Here is a 16,812-nt window from a genome sequence, read left to right on the forward strand (position 1 = left end):
AAACCTAAATACCACTCTAAACATGACCAGGGTCTTCACACAGCCTCTCACTCATTCATGAGAAGATTAAAGAACATCAGGATGAATGAAAAGCCAAAGGGTTCTTGAAAGACTTTTCCCACCTGCCTGACTGCCAACCTCAATTCTTTGCACCTTTTCAGTCATTTCAGGTGGAAACTCTATAGACCTGCACATTAGGTTTATAACCATTACACATTCTCTGATAGGAGCTGCGACAGCTCTGACCCCACTCCACATTAATTTCATTCTTGGAGCACATTGCAATAGATACTGATGCACAGAAGCACTCAAACTATCAGGTGGGTGGGAGAATTCATCCCAGAGAAGATAAGAGCTGGGTTGCTGGGCAGGGTTTGGCCTGTACACATGCATCAGAATGAACCATGTGTATTAGGACACAGCTTCTCTACCGAGGACGACTAAGAGAATTTAAAAGCAGGGCAAGTCAAAACCACAAAGATTACACCCACCTCTTCATGTGCTCTTAAAAATCCTGCCTGGATACGAGCAAGGAACACTCACAGCAACATCAATGGCTGTGGAAGCTGTTCTCAGGATGCCCACCACTACACAACCACTGCAGACTCTAGTGCTACCCTCCCACAACCCCTTTCCCAACACAAGAGCAAAAAGGTCCATCAGAAGGTGCTCCACCCTCTGTATGTCACCCATTCTCACCTACACATATCCAAAATCAGGTCGATATTGAATTCATCCAAAATCAGACACTTGGATGCCTGGGCCAGAAAAAAATGGATGAAACTGCACCACAAGGAGAGAGAACCCCAAAGTATCAGTTGTCACATTGAGTCATGTATATCTCTTGCCAAGAAGAATCACACAGGAGAAGGACAACGAAGTTTTCAACAAAAATAACACATTGGATACCAGCACAGACAGCAGTCAGCAAACGTAAGAAGACACTAAACAACACTGTGAGGACTGTCACCAGCACAGACTGCACCTCTTGCAGCCCTGCGGCATGCTCCCCTGAAAATACTACAGACCAGCAAAAGTATCTCAAAAGCCAATGGCGCTGCAGCATTCATCCCTATCAGCAGCGATTTATTTCATGAGAGAACAAGTCACACCCACAACACCAAATCTTAGATCCAAAAAAGAAAATCTACCTAAGGCACGATCTTTCCTTATTTACCCCACTCAAAATGAACACCCAGAGGGCTTTAGCAAGGACCCAGAGGCCAAGTCTGAATAAACCCTTGAAGCACCCGTCAACCCACCAGCAAACAGACTCCTCGGACTCATCCCGTGTCCCACCAGCGCCCACCCAGACCACAGAAAACAATGGAAACAAGGGCCAGAAGGGGACAGGGGCGTCGGGGACCCGGGTGAGAGGCCAGAGAGGGAGCAGCACTGACCGTGTCCAGCAGAGCGGGTGGCTCCGGCTGCGTCTCCTTGGCCGCGGTGCCGGGCGGCGGGGGGCAGTTGGGGCTGAACACCATCAGGTCGCTCTTGCCCACGCCCTCCGCCACGCACAGGCTCCGGCTCTGCCGCTGCGAGTACGACCAGCTCCCCACTTGGCTGGCACACACCAGCGTCGCCGGCCCGCGCCCCGACAGCGTGCCCGCCCGCGGCGCCCACCGCCACGCCCCGCACAGCACCACCGCCACCACCAACAGCCCCGACACCGCGCAGATGGCCGCCACCAGCCACGCGTTCGTCGATGACGACGAAGACAACGACGACAACCCCGACGCCGCCGAGCCGCCCTCCGCGCCCGACGCCGCCCGCAGCCCTGACCCCGATGACCCCGCGCCCGACACCGCCTCGCCGCCCTCCCCCAGCGACACGCTCAGCGTGGCCGTGGCTGAGCGCGCCGGCTCCCCGTGGTCCCGCACCACGATCACCAGCCTCTGCCGCGGGCCGTCCGCCTCCTCCAGCGCCCGCGCCGTGCTCACCTCGCCGCTGTACAGCCCCACGCGGAACGGGCCCTTCCCTCGCGGCTCCCGCACCTCGTAGCGCAGCCACGCGTTGTAGCCCGAGTCCGCGTCCACCGCGCGGATCTTGGCCACCACCTGCCCCGCCGGCGCCCCCCACGCCGCCCACGCCCACAGCGCCCCCGACGACGCTCCCGACGACGAGCCCCAAAACTCCGAGCCCGACGACGCCCAGCCCGACGCCCCGGCGCCCGCCCCGACGCCCGCGGCCGGCAGCAGCGCCGGCGCGTTGTCGTTCTCGTCCAACACCCACACCTGCACCGTCGCGTTGCCGCACAGCGACGGCTCCCCCGCGTCCACCGCCCGCACCTCGAACTCCAGCACCTGCACCTCCTCGTAGTCCAGCGGCCGCAGCGCCCACACGCGACCGCTCTCCGCCTCCACCGACACGTAGCTCGACGCCGAAACCACACCCCCGCCCGACCCCCCCGCGCCCCCGACACCGCCCTCCCACAACGAGTACCGAACGCGACCGTTGCCCGCCTCGTCCGGGTCCCGCGCCCGCACCCGAGCCAGCTCCGCGCCCGCCGCGTTGTTCTCCCGCGCCAGCACCGTGTACACGGCCTGCGCGAACGCCGGCGCGTTGTCGTTCACGTCCGACACCGGCACCCGCACCCGCCTGCTCCCGACCAGCGCCGGCGACCCGCCGTCCTCCGCACGCACCTCCACCTCGTACTCCGACACGCGCTCCCGGTCCAGCGCCTCACGCACCACCAGCGAGTACGACCCCGGCACCGCCGACACCAGACCGAACGGCGACGCCGGCCCCACCGAGCACCGCACGCGCCCGTTCGACCCCGAGTCCCGGTCCCACACGCTCAGCAGCGCCACCACCGTCCCCACCGACGCGTCCTCCGGCACCGGCACCGACAGCGACGTCACCCGCACCTCGGGCGCGTTGTCGTTCTCGTCCAGCACCTCCACCACCACCTTGCAGTGACCCGACAGAGGGGGTGTCCCCTGGTCTGTCGCTTCGATTTGTATCTCGTGTAAAGAGACTTCTTCAAAGTCCAGGGTTCCCGTGAGACGGATCTCGCCCGTCTTTGGATCGAGGGTGAACAGATCTCTGTTCCCAGCAGGAAGCGAACTCACGATATTGTAAGAAAATTCCTTATTTACACCCTCGTCTAAATCTGTGGCGTTTACTGTGAATACTAAAGCTCCGCGATCCGTGCTCTCCGGCAGCTGCACTTTATACACCGACTGGTTGAACTGGGGCGCGTTGTCGTTCGCGTCCAGCACCGAGATCACCAGCTCCATCGTGCCCGACAGAGGCGGCCGGCCCCCGTCACTCGCCGTCAGCACCAAACGGTGCACGGGAACCGTCTCACGGTCCAGAGGTTTCGTCAGCACCAGGAACAGGGATTCTGGATACCCTTCAGTCCGCTGCAAATCCAGAGAGAAGTGCTCGCTGGGGCTGAGCGAGTACGAGAGCTGCGCGTTCGCTCCGATATCCGCATCCGACGCGCCCTCCAGCGGGAAGCGAGACCCCGGCACGGTGTTTAACTCCGGGATGCTGAGGTTCTTGCGGGCGGCGGGGAAGAGCGGGGCGTTGTCGTTGATGTCGGTGACCTCCAGCTCCACGTGGAAGACGCGCAGCGGCCGCTCGAGCAGCACCTCCAGGCGCAGGGCGCACGGCGCGCTCTTCCCGCACAGCTCCTCCCGGTCCAGCCGCCCGCTCACCACCAGCGCCCCGCTCGCCCCGCTCACCTCCACGCTCGCCCGCCGGCCCTGCGACACCAGCCGCAGCCGCCGCGCCTCCGCCTCGCCCGCCTCCAGGCCCAGCTCCTGCGCCACACGCCCCACCACCGTCCCCACCTTCGCTTCCTCCGGCACCGAGTAGCGCACCTGCCCGCCGACCAGCGCCCACGCCGCCTGCAGCACCAGCACCAGCACCCGCACCGCCGGACCCCGACACGCGCCCATCGCCGCCGCCGCCCGCCCGGGCCCCGCACGGCTCCCGCCGCCGCCCGCACGCCCCGACCGCCTCTCCTGCCCGCCCCGCGCCGCCCCCCCGCGCTCACAGCCGGGCTCTGCGCCGCCCCGACCGCCCCCGCCGGGGCTGAGCCTGCAGCGACACCGTGTGCTCAGCACCAGCCGAGCGCCAGACCCGCGCCCACCGCACTGCGCTCTCCCACTTTTAGTCCTTCTTCCTCCTTCTTCCTTTTCATTTAGTCTCCCCTCTCCCTTTCTTCATTCGTGTCTCTTTTGCTTCCGTTCTCTTTTATACATTCTTCTTCTCCTTCCACTCTCTCCTTTCTTCGGTTCCGTCTCTTCTCTTCCCTCTCCTGTTCCTTCTTGCTCTGCCCTCCCCGACTCTTCTCTCCCCTGTCCCTTGCCATTCCAGCCTTCTCTGTTCTTCATCTCTACTGACTGCTCGACACTCGCCTCCGGCGCTGCGCTGGAGACGATCAAAGACAGACCCATCAGCGATAATTACGGGGCGTCATCGTTAATTACCTGCTACAGGACTCTGAGACAAGCGAGGCTGTCAGGAACCAACGCCTGTCACCAGACAGAGGTAACGTTGGTGCGTCCCAGTAACCTCCTTTACCGTTTCTTTCTTCTCCCGAGCCTCTTACGATCCACGCCACCTTTTCCTTCCATACATTCCTTTCTTCCCTTGTCCCTTTCTCTATTTCTTTTTGCAACGTCTTCGTTTTCTAGTTTCTTGTCTTCCTTCGTCTCTCTCCGCATTCTCTCTTCCCCGTTTTATTTTCTCCTTCTCCTGTTTCTTCTTGCCCTGCCGTTCCCGACTCTTCACTTCACCTTCCCCTTTTCCTTCCAGCCTTCTCTCTCCTTTACCCTCGCTGGCAGCTCCCCAGTCGCCTCCGGCGCCGCGGCAGAGACCGTCAAACTCGTACCTCTAAGTGCTAATTACGGAGCAGCAGCGCTAATTACGGAGACTCTAATCAAGGGAGAGATTGTAAAGGACCAAATCCATTTAACGCCTTTTTGCACCCTCGTCATTTTTTTAATGTTTTCTTCCATTCTTTCTCTTCTTTCTCATCTTCCTTCCCTAATTACTTTCTTAGTCATCCCTCTCTCGCTTCTTCCTGTTTTCCCGTTACCTCCTTTCTTCCTTCCAAACCCTGTCCACTGTTTCCATGCCACGGTAGCAAAATCGGTTATCACTCTGTCTTTCTACCCACCTCTTGCTTTGTTAGGGTTTGATTTTCTTTCTCTCTCTTGTGCCTTCCTACTCATCTTTCCCTTCCTCCACCTCTTCTTCTGTTCCCACTTCTCTCCCAACCCTGCTCTTCTCCCTCTTCCCTCTTTCCCTCTGCTTTCGCTCCTTTCCCATCACGGTTTCTCTAGGAATCCATCACACCCGCCATGCAGCTCGGCCGTGCCCTCCGACAAAACCTCCTTCCTCTTACTCAACGCTTTCTGTCAAGCCTTGCACAGAGTCCCAGAGCGCCGAGGCTGCCGAGATCCTCAAACCCAGTGTATAAACGTCAAGAATGCTCGGTATCTCTTCTACCAGCTCTTCCTTCCTTTCTTTCTCTTCCTTCGATCTTTGTTTCTTCCTTGCTTGCATTTTCATTGCAGTCCCTGATTTTTTTTAGTTTCTTTTAGGTTTTTTTTCACCTTCACTCTTCTTTTCTGACTCTTCCATTTTCTTTCCTCCTCTGCCCCATCAGAGTTTTACTTCACTCCTGCTTCCACACAGGTTTCTTCTTTTCCTTTCCACCTCCACCAATATATTTGACATGTCTACCACACGTTTGACATGAAGCACAGTCAAGCCCTTCGGCAAGAGCTTTTATTCCTCTTCCCTACTGCCCTCCATCTCTCCGCAAGGGGAACAACCTTCCTGCTGTCCTAAGTCTAGGCGACACAAACTGCTGCCGCAACACTCCTTCCAGGCCTCTCAAGGACACAGAAAATATCAGAGCAAGTCCAGCAGATGGCAAAGAACAGCACTGCAACATCATAACACATGGGGGATCTTTCAGTTGGGAAATCGCACCTATCACAGCTCAACACATCAATCCTTCAACAAGGATAAAAAGCACGGGGCACCCACAGATCCCACACTTCAGAAACCTTGAGGCAGAGCACATTGCTGCCTTGTGAACACAAAATGTCAAGTTCTTGCTTCTTCCTTTGGGCAGGCACGTACTGCAAACACATCGCAGACAGAACCTTGGTACCCAGGGGCATTGGTCCCCACAGATTAATTCCTTCATCAGCATGAGCCACACTTGCCTCAGCCAAGAAAAAGACACAAAGGGAAGGCCATGGCATTTTCGATGAGATCATCCCAGCCATGCTCAATACATCCACTCCCATAAAGACACTGGAGTCCCTCTCCCATATGTCCTTCTGCCACCACCTCACACAGTTCCTGGAAGCAGCTGGAATGGAATGAGAGCAGATAGTGGTGGCTTTGCTGATCCACACCTAGATGTATGACAAGCAAGGCAACATTCCATTGACCCAACATGAAGATACCACTACAAAAAAAGGAACAACTGTATATCTGTCACTCAAATTCACCCGCTTTAGGTACCATTGACTTACCTGTAGTATTCCTGCAGTATTGCTTCTTCAGAAAAGGAAATTCAGGACAATAGAATTTAATCCAAAAGCTATTTCTCCTTAACATTAACAATGATTTCTGGTGATATCAGGCAGAAAGAAATTACTCTCATTATCCAAAAGCTTTGAAATCACTGAAGAGTGTTCTCTCCTCCCTTATGCGCTTCTATCACAAGGGAAGCAAGAGGGAGGCATGAAAGCTAAGGACATTCTCTCAACATCATCCTCTGTCCCAGAGAGGGGAAAAGCTCACAACGATGGCCAGAACCCCAAACCTCTCCAACCTGACAGCTGACAAAATTCTGGCCTCTACATCACATCCTATAATACCAACACATTGCCAAGGACAGAGAAGGATAACCCAAAAGGTGGGAGTTTTTGCTAAGACTAAAAAAGAAAACCAAAGGTACCCAGGAAAAATGTATTGAAATACAAGGTTTCCCAGCAGCTTGAATACAGAGAGCTCTCCTGGCCCTGCCTACCAAGACACGGTCTTGACTTACCTGTAGCATCCCTGGTTGCTTCTTCAGAAAAGGAAGCCATTTCAGGAGAGCAGAATTGGTTAAGGGGCATTTCTTAATGTTATCAGTGATTCCTGGTGAAACCACACAGAAAAAAACTACTCTCATTTTCCAAAATGTTTGAAATCACTGAACAGTGCACGGTTCTCCCTGAGCCACTTCTGTCACAAGGGGATCAAAAGGCAGACCTGAAAGCCCACCTCCAGGCATGGAAAAGCCATTTCTTACACTGATCGCCAGACACCTAAACCTCTGCAAGCTGACAGCTGCCATAATTCTGACCTCTGCATCTCATCCAGTATTTCTAACACATTGCCAAGGAGAGTGAAGGGCAATCCAAAAGGGTGGGAGTCTTTGCTAAGAGTAGATAGAAAACCCAAAGGAGCCCAGGACACAGTACAGAAATGCATGGTTTATGAGCAACTTGAATACAGAAAGCACTCCTGACTCTGCCTAGTGAGACCAAGAGCAGGAAGATACCCAAGCAGAGGGTCAGAGAAGCCTGGCAGCAGTGACAAAATCTGCAAAAGTGTCTGTTGGAGCAATAACATTCCACCTCAAAACCAAGTCATTAAAAGGCACGTGTGGCTGATGTCTTTACAACCAATAACACCATGAAGAAAAATAGCTCTCTATGATATGCAGAACTTCAAGACATCCTGAGAAGACCCCGGGCAAACAACTCTGCACTGGGTGTCTTCCCAATGTTTTACCTTTTGGAATCCTCTACCCCAAACCCTGGGAAATGAGATCCCCAGCTACGCAGACACTGTCCAGTTCTTCACCAATGATACAGTCCATGTTCTGTACAACATCTCCAGACCCTCAGAAAAGACACTTTGCTGTTCATCATCATACTCCTCATGACACAGGCCCTACACTGTACAGCTTGCGGAATCACTGCCTTAATACCCAGACATTGCTCAAGAACAGGAACTTGCCCCACCAAGAAAATCCACCCTGTCCACCACACACATGCACATTCTTACCTTCCCTCACCACTGCACAAACACTATCTGGGAGGATGCAAAGCCATGCAATGTCTGGCAGACTCTCCCCTCAAATTCACCCTGAATGTTTTGTGCCTTTTCAGCAATCCCAGCACCAAACAACACAGATGTGCATGGTAAAGATCTTACAGATTCCATCAGTAGAGCTGAGACAGCTGTGATATCAGTCCATGTGAATTTCATTCTTGGAGACAATCGCAGTAAATGCTGATGCACTGAAGCACTCAAGATATCAGCTTGGTGAGAAAATTTGTATCAGAGAAGAATCAGAGTTGCGCTGCAGTGCAGGGTTTGGCCTGTACACGCACACATCAGCACGTGTTTCGTGAGAGAACCATAGAAAATGATTAAGTGCAACGACACTCAGGATAGCAATGGGCTGGGAGAGTTTGAACCACAGAATACCCAGAGATGAGCTGCTATGAAGGATCATAAGGCTGAAGCACTACCCGCTAGCAACACACTTACACTATGCATTAATCACTTAGTATATTCTTCTAATGTTATTCACGCTATTATTTTTCTCTTCCTTTGCTCTTCTGTTAAACTGTCTTTATACCAACACACGAGTGAGACATTCTTCTTTCCCATTGTCCTCCACATTCCAGCAGGTGAGGGAAGGGGAGGAGTGAGTGAGTGGTATTCACGTACTTAGTTTCTGGCTGGACCGAAACCATTACAGACACACCATAAAAAGGAGATCTGCGTGTTAACAGACATGCTCCATTTCTTCCCCAATGACACAGACCATGCTCCACTCAGTATCTTCATTTCCATCAGGCAAGACTTTTCTCCTCTGGAAGTCACGAACCCCGTGATGCATGAACAGGCCCTGATCAATGCCATGAGCAGCATCACTGCCACAACCCCCACACACTGCTCCACCACAGGAATATTCCCTAAATTTAAATACCACTTCGATCACGACCCAGGTCTTCACACAATCTCCCCTTCCTTCATGATCGGCACAAAGAATATATGGATGGATGTGAACACACATGCTGACAAGCAGAGTCTTCCTACATCCCTAAACTTTTGGTCAATTCAGGTGGAAACTCTACAGAGCTGCACATTATATTTATAGTTCTTACAGACTGTGTGATTGGAGCTGTGAAAGCTCTGATCGCAGTACATATGAATTTCATTTTTGGAGAAAATTGCAGTAAATGCTGACACACAGAAGCACTCAAGATTTCAGCTGGGCAAGAAAATTTGCATCACAGGAAAATCAGAGCTGAGCTGCTGTGCAGGGTTTGGCCTGTGGACACACACATCACAATGAACCATGTGTAATAGAACTCCATCTCTACTGAGGTCGACTGTGAGAGTTCACAAGCAGAGGAAGTCAAGAACAGAATAATTACAACCACCTACTCATGTGCTCTTACTAATCCTGCCAGGAGATGAGGAAAGAACAATCAGAACAACATCAATGGCTGTGGAAGTCCCTCCTGATGCCCACCACTACACAACGAACACACATCCAAGCACTACCCTCACACAACCCTTCTCACAACACAAGAGCAAGAATGTCCATCAGGCATCTTCCCACACTCTTCATGTCACTCTTTCTCACCAACACATCCCCAACATCAGCCAGGCACCAGCACAAGGAACTGTCCCTGGGGCTGGAGAGTCATAAACTCCAAGGACATTCCAATTCCACACAATGTCTCAAGATCCAGAAGGCCTGCAATACCAGACACTTCAAAAACTGGAAAAGATTCCTAGGCACAATCACTCCATTCTCATCCTGCCTCATGCTTTCCTCCATTCCCCACTCTAGCATGTATGTTTTCAGGACAAGAAGATCATCTCCCAGTCTTGTCTTTTCACACGGCCCATGGTTTCCCACCCATTTCTAGCTCCCACAGACAACTCTTCCCACTCCTCACGATTACCCTTCACATCAGGACACGGCCCTACTTGGTGCCACTGCCACATTCTCTCCACACTCTCCTCTGCATTCTGCAATCTCCAATGCAAATGCTGTGCATCTGGGGGCAACACTGCTGAAAGAGGTGATGTCAGGACAACTCTAAAAGAAACAGGAATTGAATCTTTGATGTGAAAGTATAAGCCAAACGGTGGTGAAAGCAATGTGACCCATGACATCTACTCCACAGAAGCACTGGGTGTTCTGCAACTAGGGCGAAGTGTTACAAACACGGACCTTGGCTCACACTCCTCTCCCTGAACACATTAAAGACAGTTACCACACACTTGCAAAAAGAATAGTCCACAATGCCTTCCTCAGTTTGATCATGTCTCCAGAATGAAACCAAAGGAGGAAACTGCACCATGTGGAGAGAGAACCCTGAAGTCCCAATAGTCACCTTGAATCACGTACATCTCTAGCCAACAGACATTACACAGTTCCTCACCAATTACACAGGCCACGCTTTGTACAGCATCTCCATTTCCTCAGGAAAGACTCTTCCTTGCACAACATCATCCTGCGTGTGATACAGGCCCTACTCCACACCAATCACGGCATCTTTCCAATAATATCCAGTCCTTGCTCCACCACAAGAACATGACCCAACAAGAAAAAACTTTCTGTCCGTGACCCAGGCCTTCATATTCTCTTACCTTCCCTCACATTTGGCACAAACAACATCTGGAGGGATGCAAAGACACACAGTGTCTGGCAGACTCCTCCTTAAACTTCATCCTGAATGTTTTGTGCTTTTTCAGCAATCTCAGCTGCTAACAACACAGAGCTGCACAGTAGACATCTTACAGATTCTGTCAGTAGAATTATGTCTGCTCTGATTTCAGTCCACAGGGATTGTATTTCACAAGAGAACCAGGGCAAATGATGAAGCACAAGGACACTCAGGATATCAACTGGGTGGGGGCATTTGTACCATAAAAAACCCAGAGCTGGGCTGCTCTGAAGTTTCTGGGTTGTTCGAGTTCATATGTGAAGCATGACAAAGGGACACATCATCTCTGCTGAGGCCAACAGTGCAAGGGCACAAGTAGGGGACAAGAAGCACAAACACATTAGACCCATCTCTGCATCACACCTGCTTACAAACAGTTAAAGGATTTCCACCAGGCAGTGGGTAACTTTAGGCTTGCTTTGTTAACAACTCAGAGTTGAGTCATCACCTACGTGAGTGGCAAAAGCCCACACAAAAGCATCAGATATTCTCGGTGGTTTTCCATGCTGTTTTTCCATGGGCTCTCACTTCTCTGTTTTCATTATTGCGCTTTAAAGTCCACCTCAGTAATTCACCTCCACTGTCTTGGTTTGGTTCTCCCTCAGTGGTGATGCTCCATGTTTCTCCACCAACCACAAAAATAGCTTTTCTCCTTTCTTGAGATATTCCTAGTTATTCTTTAAAACTTTAAAGAAAACCTCAAGCAGTTCCACTAACTTATTTCTATATTTCACCTATTCCTACACTCAAAGTAGTTTAACCATTTAATCATTGGTTATCATTAAAGCAAATATATATTCGAGGTCTGACACTTCCTGCACAACCTGTTGATCCAGCTGGACTGGGCTTTACATCAGCCATAGAAAGGACTAATGCATCATTGAACAATATTCAGGGCTATGCATAACTGAGCAGTATTATTGTAACTACCCTAAAGAACACTTTCCCAACACCACTTAATACTTAACATACTACTCCATTTATCACAATCTACTGGCAGTAATATCTAAGATTTACATCAATATATTCATCGTACCTCCTTCTTTTCCTTAACACAAACCCCATCCAAGGATGAGCATGGAGCCATAACAGCAATTTCAATGACTCTCAAAGGTACTGTAGATGCCCACGCACTACACAATGACTAAAGGCTGAGTAGTTACCCTCTTACAACACACTTGTACTGTGCATTAAACACTTTGTATATTCTTTTATCATTAATCATGCTATTAATTTTCTTTTCCTTTGCCGTTCTGCTAAACGGTGTTTATCACAACCCACGAGTTATGTATTTTCTTTCCATTCTCCTCCACAATCCTGCAGGCAATGGGAATGGGGGAGTGAGAAAGTTGGCCTTGTGATACTTTATGCTGGCTGGAGCAAAACTATGACACACACACCACGGGAAATGACATTCAAAGTTTTGTGGACATTCTCCAGTTCTTCCACCTTCCTCCCAGTATCTTCATTTCCGCCAGACAAGACATTTTTCCACTGGAAGTCACTCCCCCTGTGATGCATGAACAGGCCCTGATCAATGTCACGAGCGCCATCACTGCCACAACACCCAAACACTGCTCCACAGCAGGAATATTCCTGAAACCACTCTGAACATGACCCAGGTCTTCACACAGCCTCTCCCTCCCTCGTGGTCAGATTAAAGAACATCAGGATGAATGAAAAGCCAAATGGTTCTTGGAAGACTTATCCTACCTGCCTGACTGCCAACCTCAATTCTTTGCACCTTTTCAGTCATTTCAGGTGGAAACTCTATAGACATTAGGTTTATAGTTCCCACAGATTCTCTTATTGCAGCTGTTACAGCTCTGATCCCACTCCACGTGAATTTCATTCTGGGAGCACGTTGCAGTATGTACTGATGCACAGAAGCACTCAAAGTATCAGCTGGGTGGGAGAATTCATCCCAGAGAAGATCAGAGCTTGGCTGCTGTGCCGGGTTTGGCCTGTACACATGCACCAGAATGAACCACGTGTATTAGAACACAGCATCTCTACCGAGGCCGACTATGAGAATTCACAAGCAGGGCAAGTCAAAACCAGAAAGATTACACCCACCTCTACACATGCTCTTACAAATCCTGCCTGGGGAGGAGCAAGGAACTCTCACAGCAACATCAATGGCTGTGGAACCTGCTCTCAGGATGCCCACCACTACACAACCACTGCAGACTCTACTGCTACCCTCCCACAACCCCTTTCCCAACACAAGAGCAAAAAGGTCCATCAGAAGGTGCTCCACCCTCTGCATGTGTCACCCATTCTCACCAACACATTCCCAAAGTCAGGCCAATCTAGATTCCAAAATCAGACACCTGAATGCATGGACCAGTAAAAAAGGACAAAATTGACCACCATGGGAGAGAACCCAAAGTATCAGCTGACACATTGAGTCACGTACATCTCTTGCCAAGAAGAATCACACAGGAGAAGGACAACCTAAGAACCCGTTAAACTTCTGAAGCACCAGCCAAGCCCCGAGATCAGAGTGCCCGAGGGATCAGCCCACCTCCCACCAGCGCCCACCCAGACCACAGAAAACAATGGAAACAAGGGCCAGAAGGGGACAGGGACGTCGGGGACCCGGGCGACAAGCCAGAGAGGGAGCAGCACTGACCGTGTCCAGCAGAGCGGGCGGCTCCGGCGGCGTCTCCTTGGCCGCGGCACTGGGCGGCGGGGGGCAGTTGGGGCTGAACACCATCAGGTCGCTCTTGCCCGCGCCCTCCGCCACGCACAGGCTCCGGCTCTGCCGCTGCGAGTACGACCAGCTCCCCACTTGGCTGGCGCACACCAGCGTCGCTGGCCCGTGCCCCGACAGCGCGCCCGCCCGCGGCGCCCACCGCCACGCCCCGCACAGCACCACCGCCACCACCAACAGCCCCGACACTGTGCAGATGGCCGCCACCAGCCACGCGTTCGTCGACGATGACAACGAAGACAACGACGACAACCCCGACGCCGCCGAGCCGCCCTCCGCGCCCGACGCCGCCCGCAGCCCCGACCCCAACGACCCCGCACCCGACACCGCCTCGCTGCCCTCCCCCAGCGACACGCTCAGCGTGGCCGTGGCCGAGCGCGCCGGCTCCCCGTGGTCCCGCACCACGATCACCAGCCTCTGCCGCGGGCCGTCCGCCTCCTCCAGCGCCCGCGCCGTGCTCACCTCGCCGCTGTACAGCCCCACGCGGAACGGGCCCTTCCCCCGCGGCTCCCGCACCTCGTAGCGCAGCCACGCGTTGTAGCCCGAGTCCGCGTCCACCGCGCGGATCTTGGCCACCACCTGCCCCGCCGGCGCCCCCCACGCCGCCCACGCCCACAGCGCCCCCGACGACGCTCCCGACGACGAGCCCCAAAACTCCGAGCCCGACGACGCCCAGCCCGACGCCCCGGCGCCCGCCCCGACGCCCGCGGCCGGCAGCAGCGCCGGCGCGTTGTCGTTCTCGTCCAACACCCACACCTGCACCGTCGCGTTGCCGCACAGCGACGGCTCCCCCGCGTCCACCGCCCGCACCTCGAACTCCAGCACCTGCACCTCCTCGTAGTCCAGCGGCCGCAGCGCCCACACGCGACCGCTCTCCGCCTCCACCGACACGTAGCTCGACGCCGAAACCACACCCCCGCCCGACCCCCCCGCGCCCCCGACACCGCCCTCCCACAACGAGTACCGAACGCGACCGTTGCCCGCCTCGTCCGGGTCCCGCGCCCGCACCCGAGCCAGCTCCGCGCCCGCCGCGTTGTTCTCCCGCGCCAGCACCGTGTACACCGCCTGCGCGAACGCCGGCGCGTTGTCGTTCACGTCCGACACCGGCACCCGCACCCGCCTGCTCCCGACCAGCGCCGGCGACCCGCCGTCCTCCGCACGCACCTCCACCTCGTACTCCGACACGCGCTCCCGGTCCAGCGCCTCACGCACCACCAGCGAGTACGACCCCGGCACCGCCGACACCAGACCGAACGGCGACGCCGGCCGCACCGAGCACCGCACGCGCCCGTTCGACCCCGAGTCCCGGTCCCACACGCTCAGCAGCGCCACCACCGTCCCCACCGACGCGTCCTCCGGCACCGGCACCGACAGCGACGTCACCCGCACCTCGGGCGCGTTGTCGTTCTCGTCCAGCACCTCCAGCTCTACACTGCAGTGACCCGATAGTGGGGGCCATCCTGTATCCCTCGCATCTATTTGTATCTCATATGAACGGACTTCTTCAAAGTCCAGGGTTCCAGTGAGACGGATCTCGCCCGTCTTGGTATCAATGGTGAAGAGATCTCTGTTCCCAGCAGGAAGCGAACTCAGGATACTATAAGAAAACTCCTTATTAACACCCTCATCTGGATCCGTGGCGTTCACCCGCATCACCAGCGTCCCCTCTGCAGCGCTCTCCGGCAGCTGCACTTTATACACCGACTGGTTGAACTGGGGCGCGTTGTCGTTCGCGTCCAGCACCGAGATCACCAGCTCCATCGTGCCCGACAGAGGCGGCCGGCCCCCGTCACTCGCCGTCAGCACCAAACGGTGCACGGGAACCGTCTCGCGGTCCAGGGGTTTCGTCAGCACCAGGAACACAAATTTCCCCTCTTCATCTGCGGCTTTAACATCCAGAGAGAAGTGCTCGCTGGCGCTGAGCGAGTACGAGAGCTGCGCGTTCGCTCCGATATCCGCATCCGACGCGCCCTCCAGCGGGAAGCGAGAGCCGGGAGGGGAATTCTCCGCGATGCTGAGGTTCTTGCGGGCGGCGGGGAAGAGCGGGGCGTTGTCGTTGATGTCGGTGACCTCCAGCTCCACGTGGAAGACGCGCAGCGGCCGCTCGAGCAGCACCTCCAGGCGCAGGGCGCACGGCGCGCTCTTCCCGCACAGCTCCTCCCGGTCCAGCCGCCCGCTCACCACCAGCGCCCCGCTCGCCCCGCTCACCTCCACGCTCGCCCGCCGGCCCTGCGACACCAGCCGCAGCCGCCGCGCCTCCGCCTCGCCCGCCTCCAGGCCCAGCTCCTGCGCCACACGCCCCACCACCGTCCCCACCTTCGCTTCCTCCGGCACCGAGTAGCGCACCTGCCCGCCGACCAGCGCCCACGCCGCCTGCAGCACCAGCACCCGCACCGCCGGCCCCCGACACGCGCCCATCGCCGCCGCCGCCCGCCCGGGCCCCGCACGGCTCCCGCCGCCGCCCGCACGCCCCGACCGCCTCTCCTGCCCGCCCCGCGCCGCCCCCCCGCGCTCACAGCCGGGCTCTGCGCCGCCCCGACCGCCCCCGCCGGGGCTGAGCCTGCAGCGACACCGTGTGCTCAGCACCAGCCGAGCGCCAGACCCGCGCCCACCGCACTGCGCTCTCCGACTTTTAGTCCTTCTTCCTCCTTCTTCCTTTTCATTTAGTCTTTCCTCTCCCTTTCTTCATTCGTGTCTCTTTTGCTTCCATGCTCTTCTATACATTCTTCTTCTCCTTCCACTCTCTCCTTTCTTTTGTTCCGTGTCTTCTCTTCCCTCTCCTGTTCCTTCTTGCTCTGCCCTCCCCGACTCTTCTCTCCCCTCTCCCTTGCCATTCCAGCCTTCTCTCTTCTTTATCTCCACTTTATCGCTCAACACTCTCCTCCGGCGCTGCGGTGAAGACGATCAAAGACAGAGCCATCAGCGATAATTACAGGGCGTCATCGTTAATTACCTGCCGCAGGACCCTGACACAAAGCGAGGCGGTTAGGAACCAACGCCTGTCACCAGAGGTAACGTCGGCGCGTCCCAGTAAACTCCTTTATCGTTTCTTTCTTCTCCCGAGCCTCGCACGCTCCACGCCACCGGCCCCGCGTTCTTTTCCTTCCATACATTCCTTTCTTTCCCTCTTTCTTACCTTTTCCCTTTCTCTTTGCAAAGTTTTCGTCTTCTGCTTTCTTGTCTTCCTTCCTCTCTCTCCGCATTCTCTCTTCCCCTTTTTCTTTTCTCCTTCTCCTGTTCCTTCTTGCCCTGCCGTTCCCGACTCTTCACTCCACCTTCCCCTTTCCCTTCCAGCCTTCTCTCTCCTTTACCCTCGCTGGCAGCTCCCCAGTCGCCTCCGGCGCCGCGGCAGAGACCGTCAAACTCGTAGCT

At 54.8% G+C, this 16,812-nt stretch overlaps 1 protein-coding gene and 1 pseudogene across 1 annotated transcript; both read right to left on the reverse strand.

Annotated features, from left to right (window-relative positions):
- Positions 1 to 695: 695 nt before the first annotated feature.
- Positions 696 to 5,526, reverse strand: LOC138727228 (protocadherin alpha-2-like). The gene is made up of 3 exons (XM_069869517.1): positions 5,360 to 5,526; positions 1,401 to 4,047; positions 696 to 758 (listed from the first exon to the last, which is right to left on the reverse strand). The coding sequence occupies exons 1-3, from the start codon at positions 5,524 to 5,526 to the stop codon at positions 696 to 698; spliced, it is 2,877 nt and encodes a 958-aa protein (XP_069725618.1).
- A 7,716-nt stretch (positions 5,527 to 13,242) lies between these two features.
- On the reverse strand, positions 13,243 to 15,908 carry LOC138727229 (protocadherin alpha-6 pseudogene; annotated as a pseudogene).
- Positions 15,909 to 16,812: the final 904 nt, after the last annotated feature.

The sequence above is a fragment of the Phaenicophaeus curvirostris genome, chromosome 15 (assembly GCF_032191515.1).
Source record: "Phaenicophaeus curvirostris isolate KB17595 chromosome 15, BPBGC_Pcur_1.0, whole genome shotgun sequence".
Lineage (NCBI taxonomy): Eukaryota > Metazoa > Chordata > Aves > Cuculiformes > Cuculidae > Phaenicophaeus > Phaenicophaeus curvirostris.